This window comes from Siphateles boraxobius, unplaced genomic scaffold (assembly GCF_051911475.1).
Source record: "Siphateles boraxobius isolate OS27281-9 unplaced genomic scaffold, OSU_SipBor_1 22, whole genome shotgun sequence".
Lineage (NCBI taxonomy): Eukaryota > Metazoa > Chordata > Actinopteri > Cypriniformes > Leuciscidae > Siphateles > Siphateles boraxobius.
Window position 1 is genome coordinate 34298541 of NW_027508833.1, and position 18946 is coordinate 34317486.

General features: G+C 36.7%; 2 protein-coding genes across 9 annotated transcripts in view; one reads left to right on the forward strand and one right to left on the reverse strand.

Annotated features, from left to right (window-relative positions):
• The window catches only part of esrrga (estrogen-related receptor gamma a), a 276809-nt gene extending 268482 nt beyond the window's left edge, over window positions 1-8327 (reverse strand). For all 4 annotated transcript variants that reach the window (XM_077239803.1, XM_077239807.1, XM_077239795.1 and 1 more), the window contains exons 1-2: window positions 8240-8327; window positions 7439-7757 (exon numbers count right to left, since the gene is read on the reverse strand). In XM_077239803.1, coding sequence (XP_077095918.1) covers window positions 7439-7456 — 18 coding nt within the window. In that variant the 5' untranslated portion in view covers window positions 7457-7757; window positions 8240-8327. The remainder of the gene's footprint in view (window positions 1-7438; window positions 7758-8239) is intronic.
• Window position 8328: 1 nt separating this feature from the next.
• The window catches only part of spata17 (spermatogenesis associated 17), a 39292-nt gene continuing 28674 nt past the window's right edge, over window positions 8329-18946 (forward strand). Inside the window, exons 1-6 of one of the 5 annotated variants that reach the window (XM_077239812.1) lie at window positions 8329-8487; window positions 8688-8777; window positions 10495-10576; window positions 11562-11612; window positions 13717-13820; window positions 17704-17827. In XM_077239812.1, coding sequence (XP_077095927.1) covers window positions 8420-8487; window positions 8688-8777; window positions 10495-10576; window positions 11562-11612; window positions 13717-13820; window positions 17704-17827 — 519 coding nt within the window. In that variant the 5' untranslated portion in view covers window positions 8329-8419. Of the gene's footprint in view, window positions 8488-8672; window positions 8778-10494; window positions 10577-11561; window positions 11613-13716; window positions 13821-17703; window positions 17828-18946 lie in introns of all 5 variants that reach the window. The other 4 variants (XM_077239813.1, XM_077239814.1, XM_077239815.1 and 1 more) reach the window with 4 other exon arrangements.

Sequence of the window (18946 nt, forward strand, 5' to 3'; positions counted from 1 at the left end):
GTGTTGGGTAAGTTACTCAAAAAAGTAATCCACTTCAAATTACTACTTTAAAATGGTAATTTGATTACATTACTGATTACTACATGTAAAAAGTAATCAGATTACTAATTACTTTACTTTCAAGTTACTTTGAAAACCTATTAAAACTACAAGAATACACTACAAACAAGAAGTACACTACATCCCAAGTCTCCCGGAAGTTCCATGAGACTTGGGTGTTGTACAACTCCAGGGATATCGCCTTATTGACGGCGGTGAACTGTGTTACTTATTTGTTAACATCATTAATGTGATTGGATGTAAAACTTACTGCTTCAAATGCAATCAATAACTTTTTTCTAATTTGATTTCTTTTGTTACTGTTGTACCGGCTGACGGGTCTGAAATCAACGAGGGATTGTTTCAAAAAAGTCACCAAAATTAATACAAATTTTCACATATTTCAAGATATGATTACAAAAAGTACATGTGTGAGATCTTGTTTGGTCTTGTTTTGGTCTCAAACCCTCAAAGTATTGGTCTTTTCTTGGTCTCACACACTGGTCTTGGTCTTGACTACAAAACTAGTGAGATTTATTTATTTATTTTCTGTTTATAACATCTTTAAAATGTCCAAATTGGAAATCCTTGTCAAGTATATTAGACTGCTAAATGTACAGATATGTCCTGGTTATCACATATGTTAAGCATAAATATTAAAACAGTAAACGTCTTGTTAAAGTCATTGCCTGTAGCCACACCTCTCTGCCAATGAAGCTAAATGACATTGAGGCTGAACGATGTGAGAAACGGCCTCACGCTCACAGAATGTACACGGGCATGCACAAAAATACACTCCAGAATGATCTATGTCTCCTCCTTGCTATCGATAACAGTTTAACTACATCACAGCGGACAGCTAGTGTCTCTTTATCAGCAGCTTCTCTCTCATGCTCCGCATGCAGGACGGTACTGGCTCTTAGTTTCAGAATCAACCTCTATATCGTTAAATTTCATTATGACGTTAAACTGGTAGATGCCTCCATGCCTGGATAAAAAACAGCTGTATTGCTGAGGTTATAATAAACAAAAAGGCATTTTTTACGCCCATTATGAATTGTACTTATAATACAACCAATTGCAGGCTGGCTAAAAACATCCTCTGCTAAGACACAGTTGGATAATGAAAAGCAGTCATTATCTGCATTATTCACAAGCAATTAGGGATGTTTATGAGCATGTCATAAGCAAAATAAAAGCTATTAAGGCTTATTAGGAATTTGTATATTGCAATTTGTTCAAAGCGCTTCTACATTATATACTGAAGGCAGATATGCAGATGTGTATGCAACAAAGGGTGGAAGCCTACAATGGCATTAAAATCAAATATATGTATAAGGGCTCTGATTATAAAAACTGAATATAAATAAAGGAGCAAATGTTCAAGTCTGCTGCATCAAGGCTCATTCTGTGATACGTTGACGTCAAGTATGCTAAGGTGGTCGTGGGACTGACAGCAGGGGCCTCAAGGCAGTCACACAAGGGTCAGTGTGGCTCTCTCTGGTTTAGCAGGGCCAGGCAGAAGAGATATGCACTTAATCACACCCAGAAGACTGGTCATTATTGCAGTCAGTCAGGGTAAATTACCATATCAAAGCCTGACAGACAAGAGAACAGAATGATTGGCACATTATGATGACAGCTCCTGTTGAAGGAAGAGGACAGCCCTATCACGCATACAACACCAAAGGAACGGGGAATTTCCAAAAACGTGTTCGCCATTTGTGTGGGTACAGTACTGATTACAGGAAGAATACTTTTATTTTTTCATTTACTCTAAATGTATGGGGAATATAGCCATCTTTTTTAGGGAGGCTCCCATATTAACATTCTAGATGATACTGATAAGATGATAATTATTTTCACATATCTGGCCAATGAACATGTCCACTGTTTAAAATCTAAAGCATTTTGTTCAAATAAATAAAAAATAAAACATTAAAACTAAAATCAATTGTTTCAAATGCTAGAAGTGAATTTCAGATTAGCTAAAGATTACATTTAACAGTGTTATTAATTAATTTGTATTTTTAAAGAAAGTCTTCATAAGCAATGCAATTTCTCATGCAGCACTAATTCTAAAATTATGGGTTCACTCAGACAGCCTTTAAGATTTTAAAAACTGAACTAAACTACTTTAAATGTTGTTTTCTAGGTAAAGCAAGAGCATGTAATTAAAGTCTTAGAAGGGGAAACATCTGTTTTCGTCCCATATTATTAGCATAATTAATTAATCCAAACAAATTATTTTTTAACACCTAGAATAAATCACAAAGCCCTGCTTCTCTCGACTGACCCTGTCTGTGTAGTATGGGTAATTGATCAAGAGTAAATTGGACAATGTGCAGCAATGAGGCGTATTGTATCCTCGTATTTGAAACACACCCAAATCATTAGTCTGAGAGCACAGATGGATTGAGGACCATCTCTTTGTAATATAAAATCTTGGCATGAGATAGCAACTACCAAAGTCTTAGCAGGATGTTGACAGCATCTGATGAGGTTTGCATCACATTTTAAATGGCATTGCTGTGCAACATACACGGCCAATCAATTCATTGCCTCAGGTAAAGATCTGATGACATGGAATTGTGTAAATCATTTCTTAATATACTGAATGCAGTTATTAGGCCTGAAAAATAGTCGCTCTAGCCCACCTTTGTTGGGCAAAAAGAAAAACTACAATCAGAAAAGCATGTACAGGCTCACATGTGCGCACACACACAGGCCAATAAAAACTCTTTTAAAAATGTCTAGAACGGTTTATGAAAAGACAAAAAGAGGGCCTCAGGGAATACCTCCCGTGCGCAGCACCGGTATATTGCTGTCAGGTTCACTGTCAGATGGGTTAATCAAAAACTCAAGGGGAAAGGTGCTATCTTCACCGCACACTGCCATCTTTATCGATTCTATTTACAGCACCTCACAAGGATCGCACTTCTTTAACTATTCAATTGGTCCAAAATAGATTTTTCCATTTTACGCAGGAGCGACAGGGAAAACATTAGACCAGAACAAACGTGATAGAAATGTATCACAAAAGCAGATGAACAAACATTGTGGAAGATTTATGGCTGGGATTTTAATAAATTCGAGGGAGATGAATTGATTTTGGTTAGGGGTGTAAGCAACAATTTATTGGGTGGGAAAATGCATTATTTTCCAATTGTTATCAAGCTACAGTAAAACTGATTTGTGTCCTATTGCATTTTATGGATAAAAGGAGGAGGAACCTTCACATGATTTAGATTAAATGTATTAATCAAAACCACCCAGTGTGAACAATATATCTACAACTTGAGAAGATTTTTGACATTTAATTCTGTCGCAACATTTTGGCTCTGTACCTCTTCCTCCAAATTCAATGGCCGCCACAGCTGAGGGAACGCTCTGTTTTAATTTTATGAGGCTTAAAGTAGCTTTTAACCAGCCAAGCGGCAAATAACATAGGATTAGAAATATTTAGTGTTTTCCGACTCCTTAACAGGGATAATCCTTTAGAAACAAGTCTGACCTTTGCGGCTTAATAACTTGGCAGTAGTTAACTCTTTAAATGATAGCTGGATAATTTAAAGTATAATTTCGTAGCAATAATGATTGGGAAAGAGATCAAGTGAAACAGAGATACACACAGACAGACAGACAGACAGACAGAGAGAGAGAGAGAGAGAGAGAGAGAGAGAGAGAGAGAGAGAGAGAGAGAGAGAGAGAGAGAGAGAGAGAGAGAGAGAGAGAGAGAGAGAGAGAGAGAGAGAGAGAGAGAGAGAGAGAGAGAGAGAGAGAGAGAGAGAGAGAAAACGAAAGAGCTGGAAAGAGTTAGATATGCAGAGATGAGCAGTAAAAGAAAATTTCATGAAATGTATCTGTGTCGTTGTCAATGAAGCCACTAGACTGGGGATAAACACATTAATTCAATAAACATGCATTAACAACACAAAGTCAACTGTTATCCATTAATGCCAATGCAAATAGAATGTTGCAGCATTGCAAATTCTGATGTTCAAACAAGACCCCTGGTTTCACAGACAAGAATTAAGCCTAGTCCCAGACTAAAATGGATATTTGAGATGTTTTAACTGCAAGAAACTTGCACTGACGTATCTTAAAATATGTCAGTGCCATTGTTTTGTCTCAAGATGCACACCAGTAATGTTCTTTAAGGCATGTTTATAAAAGCTACTTAAATGCCCTATTTGAACTAAGGCCTAAACCTGGCTTAATTTAAGCGCTGTCTGTGAAACCGGACCTACAGTAAATGTCTACAAAATTTACTAAATGGAAACCCAATTTACAATATAAGCTAATATTCAATTATCTGAATATACAAATACTCATTTGGGCTTTAAACAGACCACTATTCCTAAAACCGACCAGAAAAAAACACTATATTAGTCCAGTCCATAATAACGATAAAACGCCCACCAAGGTCTCTTTGAACAGAAATCCATTTTGCTCCACGAGTGCCTGTGTCCAGCCACTGTGCTTCACTTACTCTCTTGATTTGATAGTGAAAGCAGAAAACTTTTCAGTGTCAAATAGTATTTTAAACCAACAACTTACTTAAGTCCCATGTCATCAGACCCATGAAAACTAATCTTTCAGTAGTAATAGCTCCTATAAAAGTGGACAGAGTCATTGATATAGAGCAAGTAAACAGGCAACAAATCCTTTGCTTGGCTCAGATGGGCAATGAAGCAAACAAAAAGCTAGAAATGGGATCGGGCCCTGGATGGAGCACACTGGACCTTGACTAAAATAGGCCAGAGTTCATAGGTCAAGGTCTTTACGAGAGCTGCCCCCCTCCCATCCACAAGATGAATAGCTTTGTATACTACTCAGTTTAAGATTAAATTCCCAACAAACACTTTTAAATAAGCTTGTAACAAACAAGTAATCTTTTTTTCTTATATATATACACACTATATTTTATATAAATGTATAAATTCCTAAATGTATATAAATATAATGTTGTTCTTTCTCGTTCATTTATCAATACATTAGATTTTAGAATAGATTTTATGACTACATAATTTTATGCATAATCTGATATAAATGTATAAAATAAATCAGAACAAAAATATATATTCATAATTTTGCATACAAAATTGTTTTGTTTTTTTGTCCTTATTTTACAGATCAATATTTTCATGTATATTATTATCTAATATATCTCTCTGTATTGACTTGGTGAGTCTTGTTTTAATGGATGAAACTGCTTCTCTATAATAGTCAGGTAGATGTAACTATGTTGCCTCAGACAGTCTCAGCCCTACAGAAATTGATAATCAAAACCAAAGTCACAACCAAAGTCGTCACATTTGATTACCGATCACACTACACAGCCATGTTTAAATAAATGCACTGTCATGTTTTTATCATCAGAAAGATGCTCCCTGCAGGAAGGAAATGTCATTTTATGTTTCAGTGAGTGTAAGTACAGCACACTAAAGACAAAAGAAAAGTGCATAGGGGATTTGTATGACAATAAAATTCACAAACCCAAACAACACTGTGACAAGCAAATCCCAGGAGACTTGTAGTCTCATTCACTCATTCACAAACAGCCATTAATGACAACAACACAGTAATTCTGGCACTGGCGAGCTCCAGAAATCAAAGTCTTGCTTAATCTTGGCAACACAGAGCCATTCTACTTTTTGCAAATGTTTCAAGTCCTACGTACGTTCCTCTCTTGCAAAGGGATTTTTAGAGCGGAAGTAAACACCTCAGAAATACAACTACGGTGTAACATTTCCCAGGAGGATTTAAATTAGGTTTTTTTTTCATGGCCTCTAGGCAATATCTATATGACAACAACACAACAGTCGCAAAACAAAAACAGTCTGACTCAATAGAGAGATGAAGGCGTAACCGACAGATGAATGGTAAAACGATAAAAAGAAGCAAGTTTGTGCTTACGGTGGGCGTTCACAGCCATAACAAGATAACAGAGAGCAACGTGGCTTGATTTATTTTCTCTTCAGCTCTTTTCAAAATTGGATGGCAAACACTCCCTATTCCATTAACTACAGTCCATATGATTTTTGGCAAATAAAACTGTGTGGTAGCATCTGTGCACCTGATACAGTGGAGGAGAAACTGCAAACGCAAATGATACGTTTTATTATTTGTCGCCATCAAATAGGCCCTTGCATCTGCTTCTCTGGCACCGTATCCGCAAACACAGCGCCCGTGTGAGATGGGAGAGACCTCAATCAAACGTAAGCTAAGCCTTTCTTCAGGACATGAAAAAGAGCACTCCTCTAGCTGATATTATGTCTGCCAGAGAAAACAGGAGAAGATGAAGGGGGAAGAAAGGAAATGCAAAATAGGAGGAGGATGGAAAATAACATGAATTACCTGATTATAATAATAAGCAGCAGGCGTACGTACACGGTGTACTTATAGCTTGCATGACAATCCCATCATGCATGGTAGTGTAAGTTTCTAATGAAGTCATATAGAGTTGAAGCATAATCAGAGTTTTAAGCTTTGTATAAATGCGATGAATAAAAAATTATTAACCGATTATATTTTGAGGGGACCAAAAAAAAAAAAAAAGATTTTGCGTTTCCTTTGGTCACCCATGCTCAGAAGCTCTGCAGATTGTTTGGAGAGTAGAGAAAAGGAGAGCTATGATGAAACAGTGAGTATGCAGGTGATATATCCCTGCACACTAGCAGTGGGGCCGGCAGCACTAAATGCCCTTCTGCATGGGGCAGAGGAGCCTCAACTTCATCAAACCCCTCGCAGGATCAGCCCCCTTCTTAATGGATTACTGCTGTCTCAGTGGAACCACACTGCAAATAATGATAGAACACCTGCAGATTAAACCATCTTACACAATACTCAATTCATTACCCTTTTCCCCAGATAAAGGCCAGCTAATAAAAATATGATTTTCTCTTGCAGCAGAACAGACACACCTTTATCCTTAAAGGGAAACAAAAGGAGAGGAGGAAGGTGATATCATCCAAATGCAATAGCGGCCATCATTGCAATTACACGGTCTGAGTATAAGGGAAAATGTGTGGCATTTTAGAGTGAAAATTTCAACAGAAATATGGTTGAATGGGGTGTTTCACTATTTGTCTAAACTATTTTTTGGAGAATATAGGAGTGTTACATTTCAAATATAGCATATTAATCAGCACTTTTGTTTTTACAAGTATTCATATATTTGTTCCAGCGCAGAATCTTTCAGTCAACAGATATGAAAAATCCAACATTAAAGCAAACAAAAAGCACCCCCCCCCCCCCCCCCCCCCCTCAACCTTGATGACTTTGGCAGTGACAACCAATTCAAAATGATTCACATAATCAGTAAAGTGTGATCTAGAGAAGAGAAACCAATGTGAAGAATGCAGTGGTGCTCAGATGCAGGGCAAAACTGGGTCACCTGGCTGCATGTAAACATGTGGGCTCTCAACAGCTCTCTTCAGGTGACACCTCATCACCGTGCTGCTAGAATGATGGCTTACACCCGTCTGGCTTGTCAAAACACTGTTTCGCAGGCAATTACCATGGTGGCCAGCCCACCACCGGGTTCGGATGGATGGGCGACACAGCCAAAGGGTCACTCCTCTGCCCATATTTCTAACGCTCTGCTCTGGTGTGGCGGGACAGCAAATTGGCTGGCGTCTGTCAGCGGTTATCTGTATTGCCGGGAACTCACAAGACGTCTTGTATCTTGCCTATATCACATCCAGACAGAATATCTGAAAACACAGAGAAGTGTTTTGTGAACAGATGAGAAGTCAGTTATCTCAAAGGATCTGTTAAAAATCATGTTACATTGAAAAAAAAACAGGATGTTCTCTTGCAGTAAGAATTTATCAAGTGTGTATATGTATTTACTATAGGCTACTGTATGTACCAAGGATTTAAATAAACAACTATATAGCCTTTAATTAGCAAAGAAAAAAAGACTTGGTTTGTACTAGTTAGTTCACAGAAACTAAATACATACACATTAAAATACATTTTATGGTAACGTCTGCAAAAGTAAAGTACTTTGTGATATACTTATAACATATTAAATACATATTATAACGCTTGTCAGTCAACAGGATATAACATAAAAACACGAATAAGTAACTTACATGCAAACAAATATTAATTTGCCCTATGTATAAAGTTTGGTTATTCGATGCAAAAACGGGGGGGGGGTGGAGAATTTGTTGAGAAAAATTATGTTTACCAAATTAGAACAGAGCTGTTTTCCACATGATAAAAGCCTCTAGATCACTCAAATCAGTTCCCGCTCATTATGGACGAGTACACTTCACTTCCTTCACTGCGCGTGACTGATTAGCACTCGCTCTCCCCGCGCGCACATGGACCTTTCCGTTGTCATGGACACCGTAAAACTTCCGGAAACATGGCGAGACTTGTGAAACTTTACAGTCAAGTTAATAACGTCAAAAAGCAATATTTCATCAGAAACAGGTAAATAATGAAATTATTCAGTTCTCTACATTTGAAAACTGTCTTGTTGTGTTGTATTAGTCGATGTAGGCGGGGGAAAAGTTCCTTCTTCGCAGCTGTTTTTAAGACAAGAATAACAAAGAGACACATAACAGTTACTGGAGATAAGATAACACATTAAGTTAATTCGGTGAACTCAATGAAAGCCTCTCATGTTACAGGATTGCGGAGGAAAACAGAGAGAAAGAGAATGAGGCTGCAGTCAGAATTCAGAGCTGGTTCCGGGGCTGCCAGGTGAGGGCATACCTCAGGTAAGTTAAGACATCTTTTATGATCTCATTTTCATCTGAAAATATGATCAGTTTGTCAGCGTGTACATACAAAGAATTAACTCTTTAAGTTCAGGTTTACTTATTTATTTGTTTGTTTGTGTGTTTAGAGGGGAAATGAGTGGAAAGATTTCAGTTCATTCTCTTTATTTATTTATTTATTCCTTCATACATTATTTCTATTCTATGTAAGTTATTTTTTTTTATTTTTTTTAAAGTTGGCTATACAACCTGAGGACAGTCAAATAGAGTGCAACAGTCGGGTCCGGAATTAAAAATCCCATTCATTTTCTCCTTACGGGAGTTGATTTTTAACAATAACGTATAAACCTTTAAAAAACATAACTAGTGTGAGCTATGAGGTTGTTAATCAATGGTAAATGCTTTTGTTGAAGCGATCAGGCCTCATTATTTGATAAACTATCACATTTAACAGTGGAATTCTTGGTGAAAAACTACCAATGATTCTGCCAAAGGAAATCTCCACCAATCAGGGAATCGAAACAAACAAACTGCATCTCTTGCAACTCTTTAGCGTCCACTGATTCCCATGAAGTGCTGCAAATGATGAAATCACAATTCAACATCCCTACGCCATCAAAAATCATCATGAAAAAAAAATATTTTAACAATTTTTTTTTAATGGAATAATGCAGTATTATAAGTTATTTATCCCTCCACAGCATTATTTGTTAAAAATGAATGTGCCCTCGTAATCTTTAATCAAAATAGCTTCACCTCCCTCTTGCAGCGACATCTCCTCTCTTCTCTGATGACGGGTTTACTGGAGCGAGGGCAGGACAACCTGTCACTCACTTGAGCTCACAGCAATAGCAAACCACAACCATCCAATCAATTACAGATGGACAAAATCAAGTCCCACCCTACATTCTTTTCCTAGTTAAGCCATTAAGTATTTTACCTTTGTCTTTGTCTGATTTTAAATACTCTTTAGCTTCAATTTGTAATATTGTGATTCAACTTGTAGCTGGTTTGTGTGGTTCATGAATAATAACTCTTTAGTGAAGAATTAAAAAAAAAATCCCTTTGGGAAAAATGTTTCCGGACCAGGCCACTAATAAAGTTAGTGGGCACTGTTGCACTCTATATGCGTGACACTTTTAGGATCCATATTGTATAGGGTTGACAGATGTCTTAATGAGGACAGGCGTATGATTCTATATTCTCAGCATATACCTGTAAGTGGTTGCTGAAGCCTAAATCTAATGCATTTGGTCTTTAAATGCAAGAATTAGCCAGTGCACAGGGCGCTACAGTGTGTAACCTCAACATATTTCTGTGCAGTGAGCAGACAAACTCCCAGACAGTAGGTTAATTTAGATTACTTTAGTTAATTGATCAATGTGTTAAGTGGCTAATTAAGCGCAATCCACGCTTCTTGAGTGCAGCTCCAGGGTTGCCACCGTCCCTATACGCATTGATTTTTTTGAGTTATAAATGGCCTTTTGGAAATTGATGGCCATGTTGAGTTCAGAGTTGCCATAGACATGCATTTAGAGGGTGGTTAATGATGAATGCAAATGTACAGATGTCCAAGAAAGACCTACTGTGGACAGGCAGAGAGAAAAAAAGGGAACTTTTTGATTAAATCAGTTTGAAAAAAGGAATGAAGTTTTGATTTAATCAGTTTGAAAGTACAGAAGTATAATTACAACTTGTCGTGTGTTTTATTTTTCAGTCACCTGCAAAAAAACGCAACATTAATACAAAAAATTTGGCGTGGTTTCACTGCCCGGGTGCTTTTCAGACAGAGGGTAAAGGTAAGTTGTGGAGACATGTAATATTGATTATGTTATGATAACCCTCATTAACATTTAGCAGTTAACAGGCATGCCATGACTTCTATACATATGGCGTAAGTTTGTAATTTGACAATTCGTATTGATTTCCAATGGAATGCTTTTATCTCGTCCATGTTTTAAAAGTGCTGACATATTAGTGCTCATTTTTCCCTTCTTCATTTTTAAAAAAAACCTAAGGGTTTAGTGGTAATAGTTTTTACATAAGACTTAATTGTTCAGGAAAATGTTGTTGTCTCTCTTTTTATTTTTTTTTATTTTTTTTTGCTGTATGTTCAATCATGACCTACAATTGGTTGCCTAATATTTTGTATTTCTAAAATGTACAGTTACAGTATTGTTTTTTTATATACAGTATATATTTTTTTATACATAACTTCCAGGAAATCCAGTAAGTGTAATATAGAAAATTCTGCATGCTATGACAATAAAGAGTGAGACAATAAATCATGGCCTCTTATTAAATATTTTCTTTAAAAAAGGAAGAAGGCTTATTTTGTGTCTGATTTCTTGTCATTTTTAATCAAAAATATATATGTCGTTCCTCTACCATCATATAGAGCAGTTCATATCAAGTTTCTTTTTTTATTGTGTCCACAGTGAGTGAATCATTTGTGTCTTGTGAATATTCCTCACCATGTTTAGTCGGTCCATCCTCAGCTGCATTCCATTGATTATCAAACTCAGCAAAGAGCATTTTACCTTCATACATCTCCATTAGTTAACAGCCTGACTTTCATAGATTTTCCTAGCCATGTCTGCATTATGTATTAAGAACAGACACTTCCCTTCGATACAAAGTATGACTTGCCAGTCCACCCTCTTATCTGCTGCTGCTTCTCCATGACTTTTATGTATTATGTATAAAGAGGATTTTATTCCTCGCATGCTAGGAAAACATCAGAGGGCCCAGTCACAATGTAATGCTATCTCCCTCTCTTCACAGACAGCATATTTTATCATGAAGATGAATTTCTACAATAAGATGGCTGTCAAGGTAAATATTTCTCTTGCTGTTTAGTCAGTGAAAAGTCAGTGGGTCACACATTTGATTTGAATAAAAACCTGTAAACAAACAGATTTTACTGGTGTTTGATAACTGCATTGAAATCTAAAGTGAAATTGGGTCACAAAAGCAAAATATATTAAAGGTTTTTGAGTGTTTTTAAAATTACTTTTTACATATTTATTGACATGTAACATGTTTCTATAGCTATTATATATATTTACAATATATAAATATAATATACAGAGATATTTACTTGAATTAAATTTTGTACTTTTAATACTTTAATTAAGCAAAAATGCATTAAATTGTTCAAAAGTGACAGTCAAGACCTTTACATTGTTTTCTATTTTAAATAAATGCTGTTCTTTTGAAATTTCTATGCATCAGAGAATCCTGAAAAAGATGTATCAGGGTTTCCACAACTGGGCTTACTCATTGATAATAAGACATTTTCTTGAGCACTAAATCAGCATATTAGAATGATTTCTGAAGGATCATGTGACATTAAAATCAGGAGTAATGAAGCCGAAAATTCCATTTGAAAATATATTGAAATATAAAACAGTTATTTAAAATTGTAATAATATTATATAATATCTCTGTTTTTACTGTATATTTCATCAAATAAATTCAGCCTTGGTGAGCATTCTTAACCATACTGGCAAGTTAACTGAAGTCAAATACAAATATGAAAGAATTTGCTATCATATTTTCTCATCTTTTATAAGGCCTAAGTTGCAAAAAGGTAGCAATATCAATCTTGCATGTTCTGTTTCACAGCCTATAAATCAAACACGCTTATATATGATTGATACATTGGCACTTTTATAGAGCTATTGGTATGTATAGAAGCTTCGGTTTTACAATTGTTTTTCCATGAGGAGAAACTTTTAAAGAATTTTATAAGTCTAACAAAATTTCATAGCTTATTGAAGAATGTTGCATTTCTGTGGAGGATTGCATATTTTTACTGTGATGATTGGACATCACAAGAAATTTGAACCAAGAAAGTGATTTATACGCAAATATTTTGTCTCAAATCTAGGGCCCACCCTGCATTCTTCACTACCACTTTGGTTATGTGAGTCTAATTTGAAACATGAAGCTTGACCTCTTCTCATGGGTCACAGAATATGAGACTAAAGGTCCTGTCACCACTTAGACACAAACAGAAGTTGCTCAACAGGACAGACCGCTTTTATAGCCCTTGTAAAAGATAGAGTGCTATGTCCGGGAAGCACCGGTAATGTAAAAATCTGCTCAAGGAAAAAAAGAAAGCGCAACTGTGAAAACAGTCACTGAAGGATCGGTTTCAAGCATAGAATGGGTGTGTGGGATGGAAAAGTTAAAGTTTGGAAAGCTTCATGGGAATGTATGCATGATGTTTTCTAATGAATGTCACTTTATACAATTGTGGTCATAAGTTTACATACTCCTTGCAGAATCTGCAAGAAAACGAGGTCATTGCTCCTCCTAACCCTTGGCCAACAAAGCTGAAAACAACAACCATTGAAGCTTCAGTGTTGCATTTCTTTTTAGTCATTTCCTTTATCCTATAAAGTCGTTTTCACACTCTTTACCAAAAGCCTTTTAATAGAAATCAGTGTTTACAAGGGAGGCCGGATTTGTATTAGATCTAATTGAGCAATATGCATCATTGATTTTACTAGTCTAAGAGGTCACAAAGAACTCAGAATCCAAGCTTGCAATTACTTTATTTAAAATTATCTATTGACTACTGATCAATGGCAATTCTTGTTTTGTTTAGTTTTTGCCTTATTATTATTTTTCTCCTTTACCTGCTATTGTTTAAGCACCTAATTAGCCTGAAGGACATCTGTCCTTTTTGTTTGGGGCAATAGCTAGCACTCTCATTCTTCATGGAGTGACAATGACTGCAAGCTCGAAAGCGACAGGGAACTTCTTTAATTTGCTCTGACTTTGATTTGTCTTTTAACTTCTAAATACTTTTTGCAATTCCAAATAAAACTACATTTCCTACTTTTTATCAGCCATACAGTGGAATAGTAAAGGCAACAAAATAATAATCAGGTACATGTATTGATAATCAGAACTCACCCTTCTTTTGCAGATACAGCAGAGATGGCGGGGCTATTATGTGAGGAAGTATGTACACAATTATTATGCACGCAAAAGATATTTGGAGGGATTGACAAGGAAGAATGAGCACATCAGGTAAAAATAATTAAAATTACATTTTTATATTTACTGCTTTAAATAAATTACATAGAATTACGTTAAACTAGTGTTCACAGATGACCATTGTCTGAAATTCTTGCAAAGACAAAGGAATGTCATGCCTTTAACGGCATGTTTGAGACATATACATTAAAAGCATGGCATGCATAAATCGCCTCTGGTTACTTGAAAATGAATAACTTTATGAAATTTAAAATTAGCCAATGATTTGCGTGTGCCCCCACATTTATTAAAAAAAATCATGCTTCGGGGGCCGAAGGAAGATGTCATCTTTTACTTTTGATAAAAACAAAGTCACTTTTTTTAATGTGACCAATATATTTTGTGGGGAAATATCTTAAGGGTTTAGCTAAAATTAAATGTAAATCTGTTAAGTGCTCCTTGGATCACTGACTCCCAACAACCTGCTCCCTCCCTCCATCTCCCTACTCCAGCCTCTCTTTAAGTGGGAATGTTCTCTTTTATGGGGTTTCTCACCTTTGAATCACGTTAACACATTGCATTTCTCTATAAAAACACTGGACCATCATGTACTACACAGTTGTAAATTTTGGTTTTTATTTTTTTTCACCCCCGTTTCGGCGGTGGTCAAAATGTATTGAGATTGTCATGATCAATCCTTTATGACTTGTACAGTATGCAGTTAGTATGCCGTGGAAAAAAGATCCACCAGTAACTGATTAACTAAAGTCTAAAATTCAGACAGTAAATTTGAACTTTTTGTATAATGAAAATATTAATTTAATTTCATATGGGCAGATAAAAAATTATATTGGATCATTTGATCATCTCAGAAATTCCCAAATATTGTCAGATTAGTCCACCTGTTTAGTATTAAACAAAGTCAAAGTTGCTTCTTGTTGTGTAAAAAAAAAAATACAGTAGGAATAGTCAGTCTTGTCTCAGTAAGTTTTGGATATCTGTCCAGATGTGTTTTACTAACAACATCCCATTTTTTAATTGTCTGTCCTTTCTCTCTCTCTCTCATTCTCTTCCCCTCTCTATCCGTCTGTAGACCCTGTGTTAATTAGTTGTTTATGGAATGCTTCTGAGATCATGAAGAATCAGTCATAGATGTGAAGTGAAAGATCACTGCGCTGATTCTGACAATCTGTTCCACGTTGGGCTCAGGATCACCCACTGACTGATTAGTCACCCCTCAAAGGTCTCAGTGCCAGGATTTTAATCCGTACAGCTCCGGCATTGAATAAATTATTCAAAATTTTCCTAATGGTTCCCATTTAGCACAAGCAGACCAACCCGGCATGCCAATGATAGGAGGCCAGCGACTGCCCATGTCAGGGCGGCCCCTCTCTCTCATTCTCTCTCCCTGCCAGCGGTGAAGGATCCCCCTCCTCCCAATGCAAAGCGACCTGTGTCGTTTCATTAGCTCTAGCCTGATGACAAGGCCCGTTATGTTCCAGTGTCCATCTTCATTCAGTTGTCCTTCTCTGCATACCTTAATGAAGTCAAGACCTGAGTTCACCGCGGCAATTCCACAGCAAGAGTTTGTGCAATGTAACAATTTATCACTTGTCAAGAAGACACTTAAAGTTCCAGCACTTAATAAGGGCTTCCTCTGGGCTTGAGTAATTAGAACTGAGCGGCTTGCATATTTACTAAATGTGGAGTGTCATTGCCACCATGGCCTATTGCCTGCATGAATTATTTCTCTATCTGTAATAAACAGCTGGGTAATTATTACTGCCATAATCAGATAAATTTCTCTCTGTAATGTTTGAGCATGGCAAATCTTTAACTCTTTGGAAGCACAGGGTAAATTTATGGACTCCCATTGCTCAGGCTACTTTTTCCGCTCTCATGTCCCTTTCAAGGACATCTGTGAAACTCACTCCTTAACTGCAGGCCTTATTAATTTTTTTTTCCTTTATAAACATTTCATAGTATTTAGGGCAGGTCTTTTATCAAAGCAAGACTCCAAAATACACAGGCCATGCTATGCATATGCTTAATCACACAAATTACTGCATTCATTACAGAGAAGGATACCAAATCCCATTTTATGGGCAAATTGATCTTGATGTTTTCCACCTTAAAAGCATTTAAATTTTCCTAATTAATCATATTTTGTTGTTTTGTGTGTTTGTGTGTTTTCATTTTTTTATTTTATTTTTTACTCATAGTAGGTGGCTTTTGCTGGTCTTTGCATATTTTTTAATTAAACTACGGGAAGTGGAAATTTGAGAATTTATAGATAATACTGAAATTATGACAAATGTCAAAAAGCACTCTGGTAATTATACTTCATATGCGGCTTCATAGTCATATACTTCATGTGATAGCATATTGAAAAAATAAAAAAAGGTTAAAGGTGAGGTAAGCGATATTTGAAAAATGCTATTTTGGAAGTTAGTCGGACCAACACGTACAAACAATAACAAACGTGTCTAGCCAATCAGCATTAGGGGGACATATGATGGTGGAGGAGAGAGAAGCAAGAGGGAGATTTGAAGAAAGACTGCAGAAATATGAGACAAATAAAAAGAGAAAAGCTTAGAAGAAATCACTGAAAAATGAAGGATTATGACCGCATTAATATTAGAAAAGCTTTTCAGCGCTGGATAGAGCTAAGAGCTATTTTTGTTGCACTTCTGCTATGATAAACAGACAGACTCAAACAGACTTGGATTGCGTGCGTAACGGAGGCCAGCTAGTGAGAGCGCGCTGACGATTGCTAGAGAATGCGGTGTTTAGCGTCATTGTTAGTGCACTCGCCTCAGAAGCCCGCGATCGGGGTTCGAGGCTGACTCTGAGCAGGGCGGATAGGATTGGAGGGTGAGTTTTGGAGGCGGAGCAATGAAAAGAGGGGTGTGTTTGTTTGGGTTGATTTCAAATATCAACAATGTCCAACAACAGTGTTTTTTGAAATATCACTTACCCCACCTTTAAGGTAACTAAAATGATAGAATTAAGTGTGCTGTAAACATCCTGTATTTTTGACTGCATAATAAATGCCTAGCTGTTGCTAGGTAAGGGTGATTAGCATCTGGTGGATTGGTGTATTCTACAGTAAGTGGATGCAATTCAGTGAGGCCAGGGTGCTTATAGCGATTGTGTTGTGTAAGGACACACAAAGGTCATCTGTGTTAGCTGCTCCCATGTCTCCCTACTGGCCCATCAACACTAATGAGGTTTATGTGTTACCCCAGCCTTCTCTTAGACACAGATCGAGATCCCCTTCCACGGTTACAAATCTATTTGGCTTTTGTCCACTCCAGTGCAATTAATAATAAGCGAGAGATATAGGTTGGCAAAGGTCACACAGACAACGGGATGCCAAGCGAAAGAAACCGAGGCTGGTCAGAAAGCGTTTGAACATTGTGACCTCAGATCACAATAGAAAACACACTCACAGCCCAAACTACTCTGCGTATTTGATTTATTTGGTGATTTACTTTTACGTAGAGGAAAAGGGAGAAAAAAATTCATCAGGAAAAGTGAGGTAGTCAGTATACAGAGCAAAATAGTTAACAGGAAGTATTTTGTGCATGTTCATTATTATATATTTTTTAATGAATTTGTTTATTAATTTTTTGCTACATAGGCTTTCGATGCCTTGCAATATTCCAAACTGTATGCGTAGTGCACTGCATACCATGCCTAACAAGACCCTTTGGTCATGATTCCTAATGTATTATCATACATACAACAGAAATACTGTTTTGCAAAGTTTAACAGGAATCCATACTGTCAAACTATTTTGTCAGTAAAGCTGTTCTCTTGAACAATCCACAAGTGTATTGAACATTGTCTGATGTCTTGGGACTAAGACAAGAGTTTACAGAAAAACTGTGAGTTGGAAAAACTGTGGGTTTATTTGTACTGTTCTGCTTCTCAGGAGAGACCTACAGGAATTTGCAGAGCTCCAGAGAAAAGAGAGAGAACGGATCACTCTGGAAAAAGAGGAGCAAGGGAGAACCATTCAGGCTCAAAGACTCCACTTCCTCCTGAGCACTAAACAGGTCAGTGCCGAATCAATGAGATGGACACGCTTGTATATTCTGCTTACATACTGTATATTTGCATTTATTTGAGGACACAGAATCAAAAGGAACTGTGCCAGTGTGGAGTATGAAGACCAGGCTCCGAACTGCTGCAATCATTTGCTGATATATATATTCTTTTCAGAAATCCCTCTGGCTATAATGTCTTGATAATTATGATGAAGTGTTCTGGCCATTGTTGATTCAGCAGCAGTGTGGGGTGAGCAGGTATTTCATTTTACCGCCTCTCCTTCATGCTTTTATGGTCATCACAGCCTCCTGTGGCCAATCCGCTCATGCCATGTTCCTGCTCTGGGGCCTCATTTATGACCGTTGTGTACGCGCAAAACAGGCTCTGAAAGAGGCGTACGCCACTTCCGACGCATAAGTTGTGATCTATAAAAACAAACTTGGCTGGAAAATGTGTGTACCTGCATTCAACCTCTGACCCATGCGTACGAACGTCTTGGAGATGGAGCAGTTTGGCGACACCGATGGTGAGCTGGAGTTAAATGTCTTTTCGTCACTTTTAGACAGAAAATCTAAAGAAAATTATACATACAGAAAGATAATACAAATATAATTTCACTCACCAAGCCTATCACTTGAAGCAAATATCCATCCCTTCTCAAATGTCCGCGCCAGCGAGCGCGTTGGGCCGTTTAGTGAAACTGACGCATATATAGCCTATCTAACGGCAAATAAACGTAAATCTTCATTATGAGTCCTAATCATAATTACAGTGCATGTTCACAATAACAGTTTAAATAAATAAAAGAATGATTAAAACTATGTTTTACTTATGATATAAACATTTAGATTAAATATGGCATTCTCCTTAATGCAGTTAAACACAACATTTTTTATATTCAATAAATCGAAATATTTGTTGTGGATGCAATGCTTTTGAACACTTTTCCTCTGACATGCTGTGTTTTAATGTTTTAATTACAGAGATAATTGCTTATCATGAAAATAGCAGATTTTCTGAGAAAATAGTTTTGCGCAAAAATATCTGTTTCCATTAAAAATATAAATCAATTAAAAATACTATTTGGCCAGTGGAAAAGACTGAGAAAAAACTTTCTCTGAAATGTA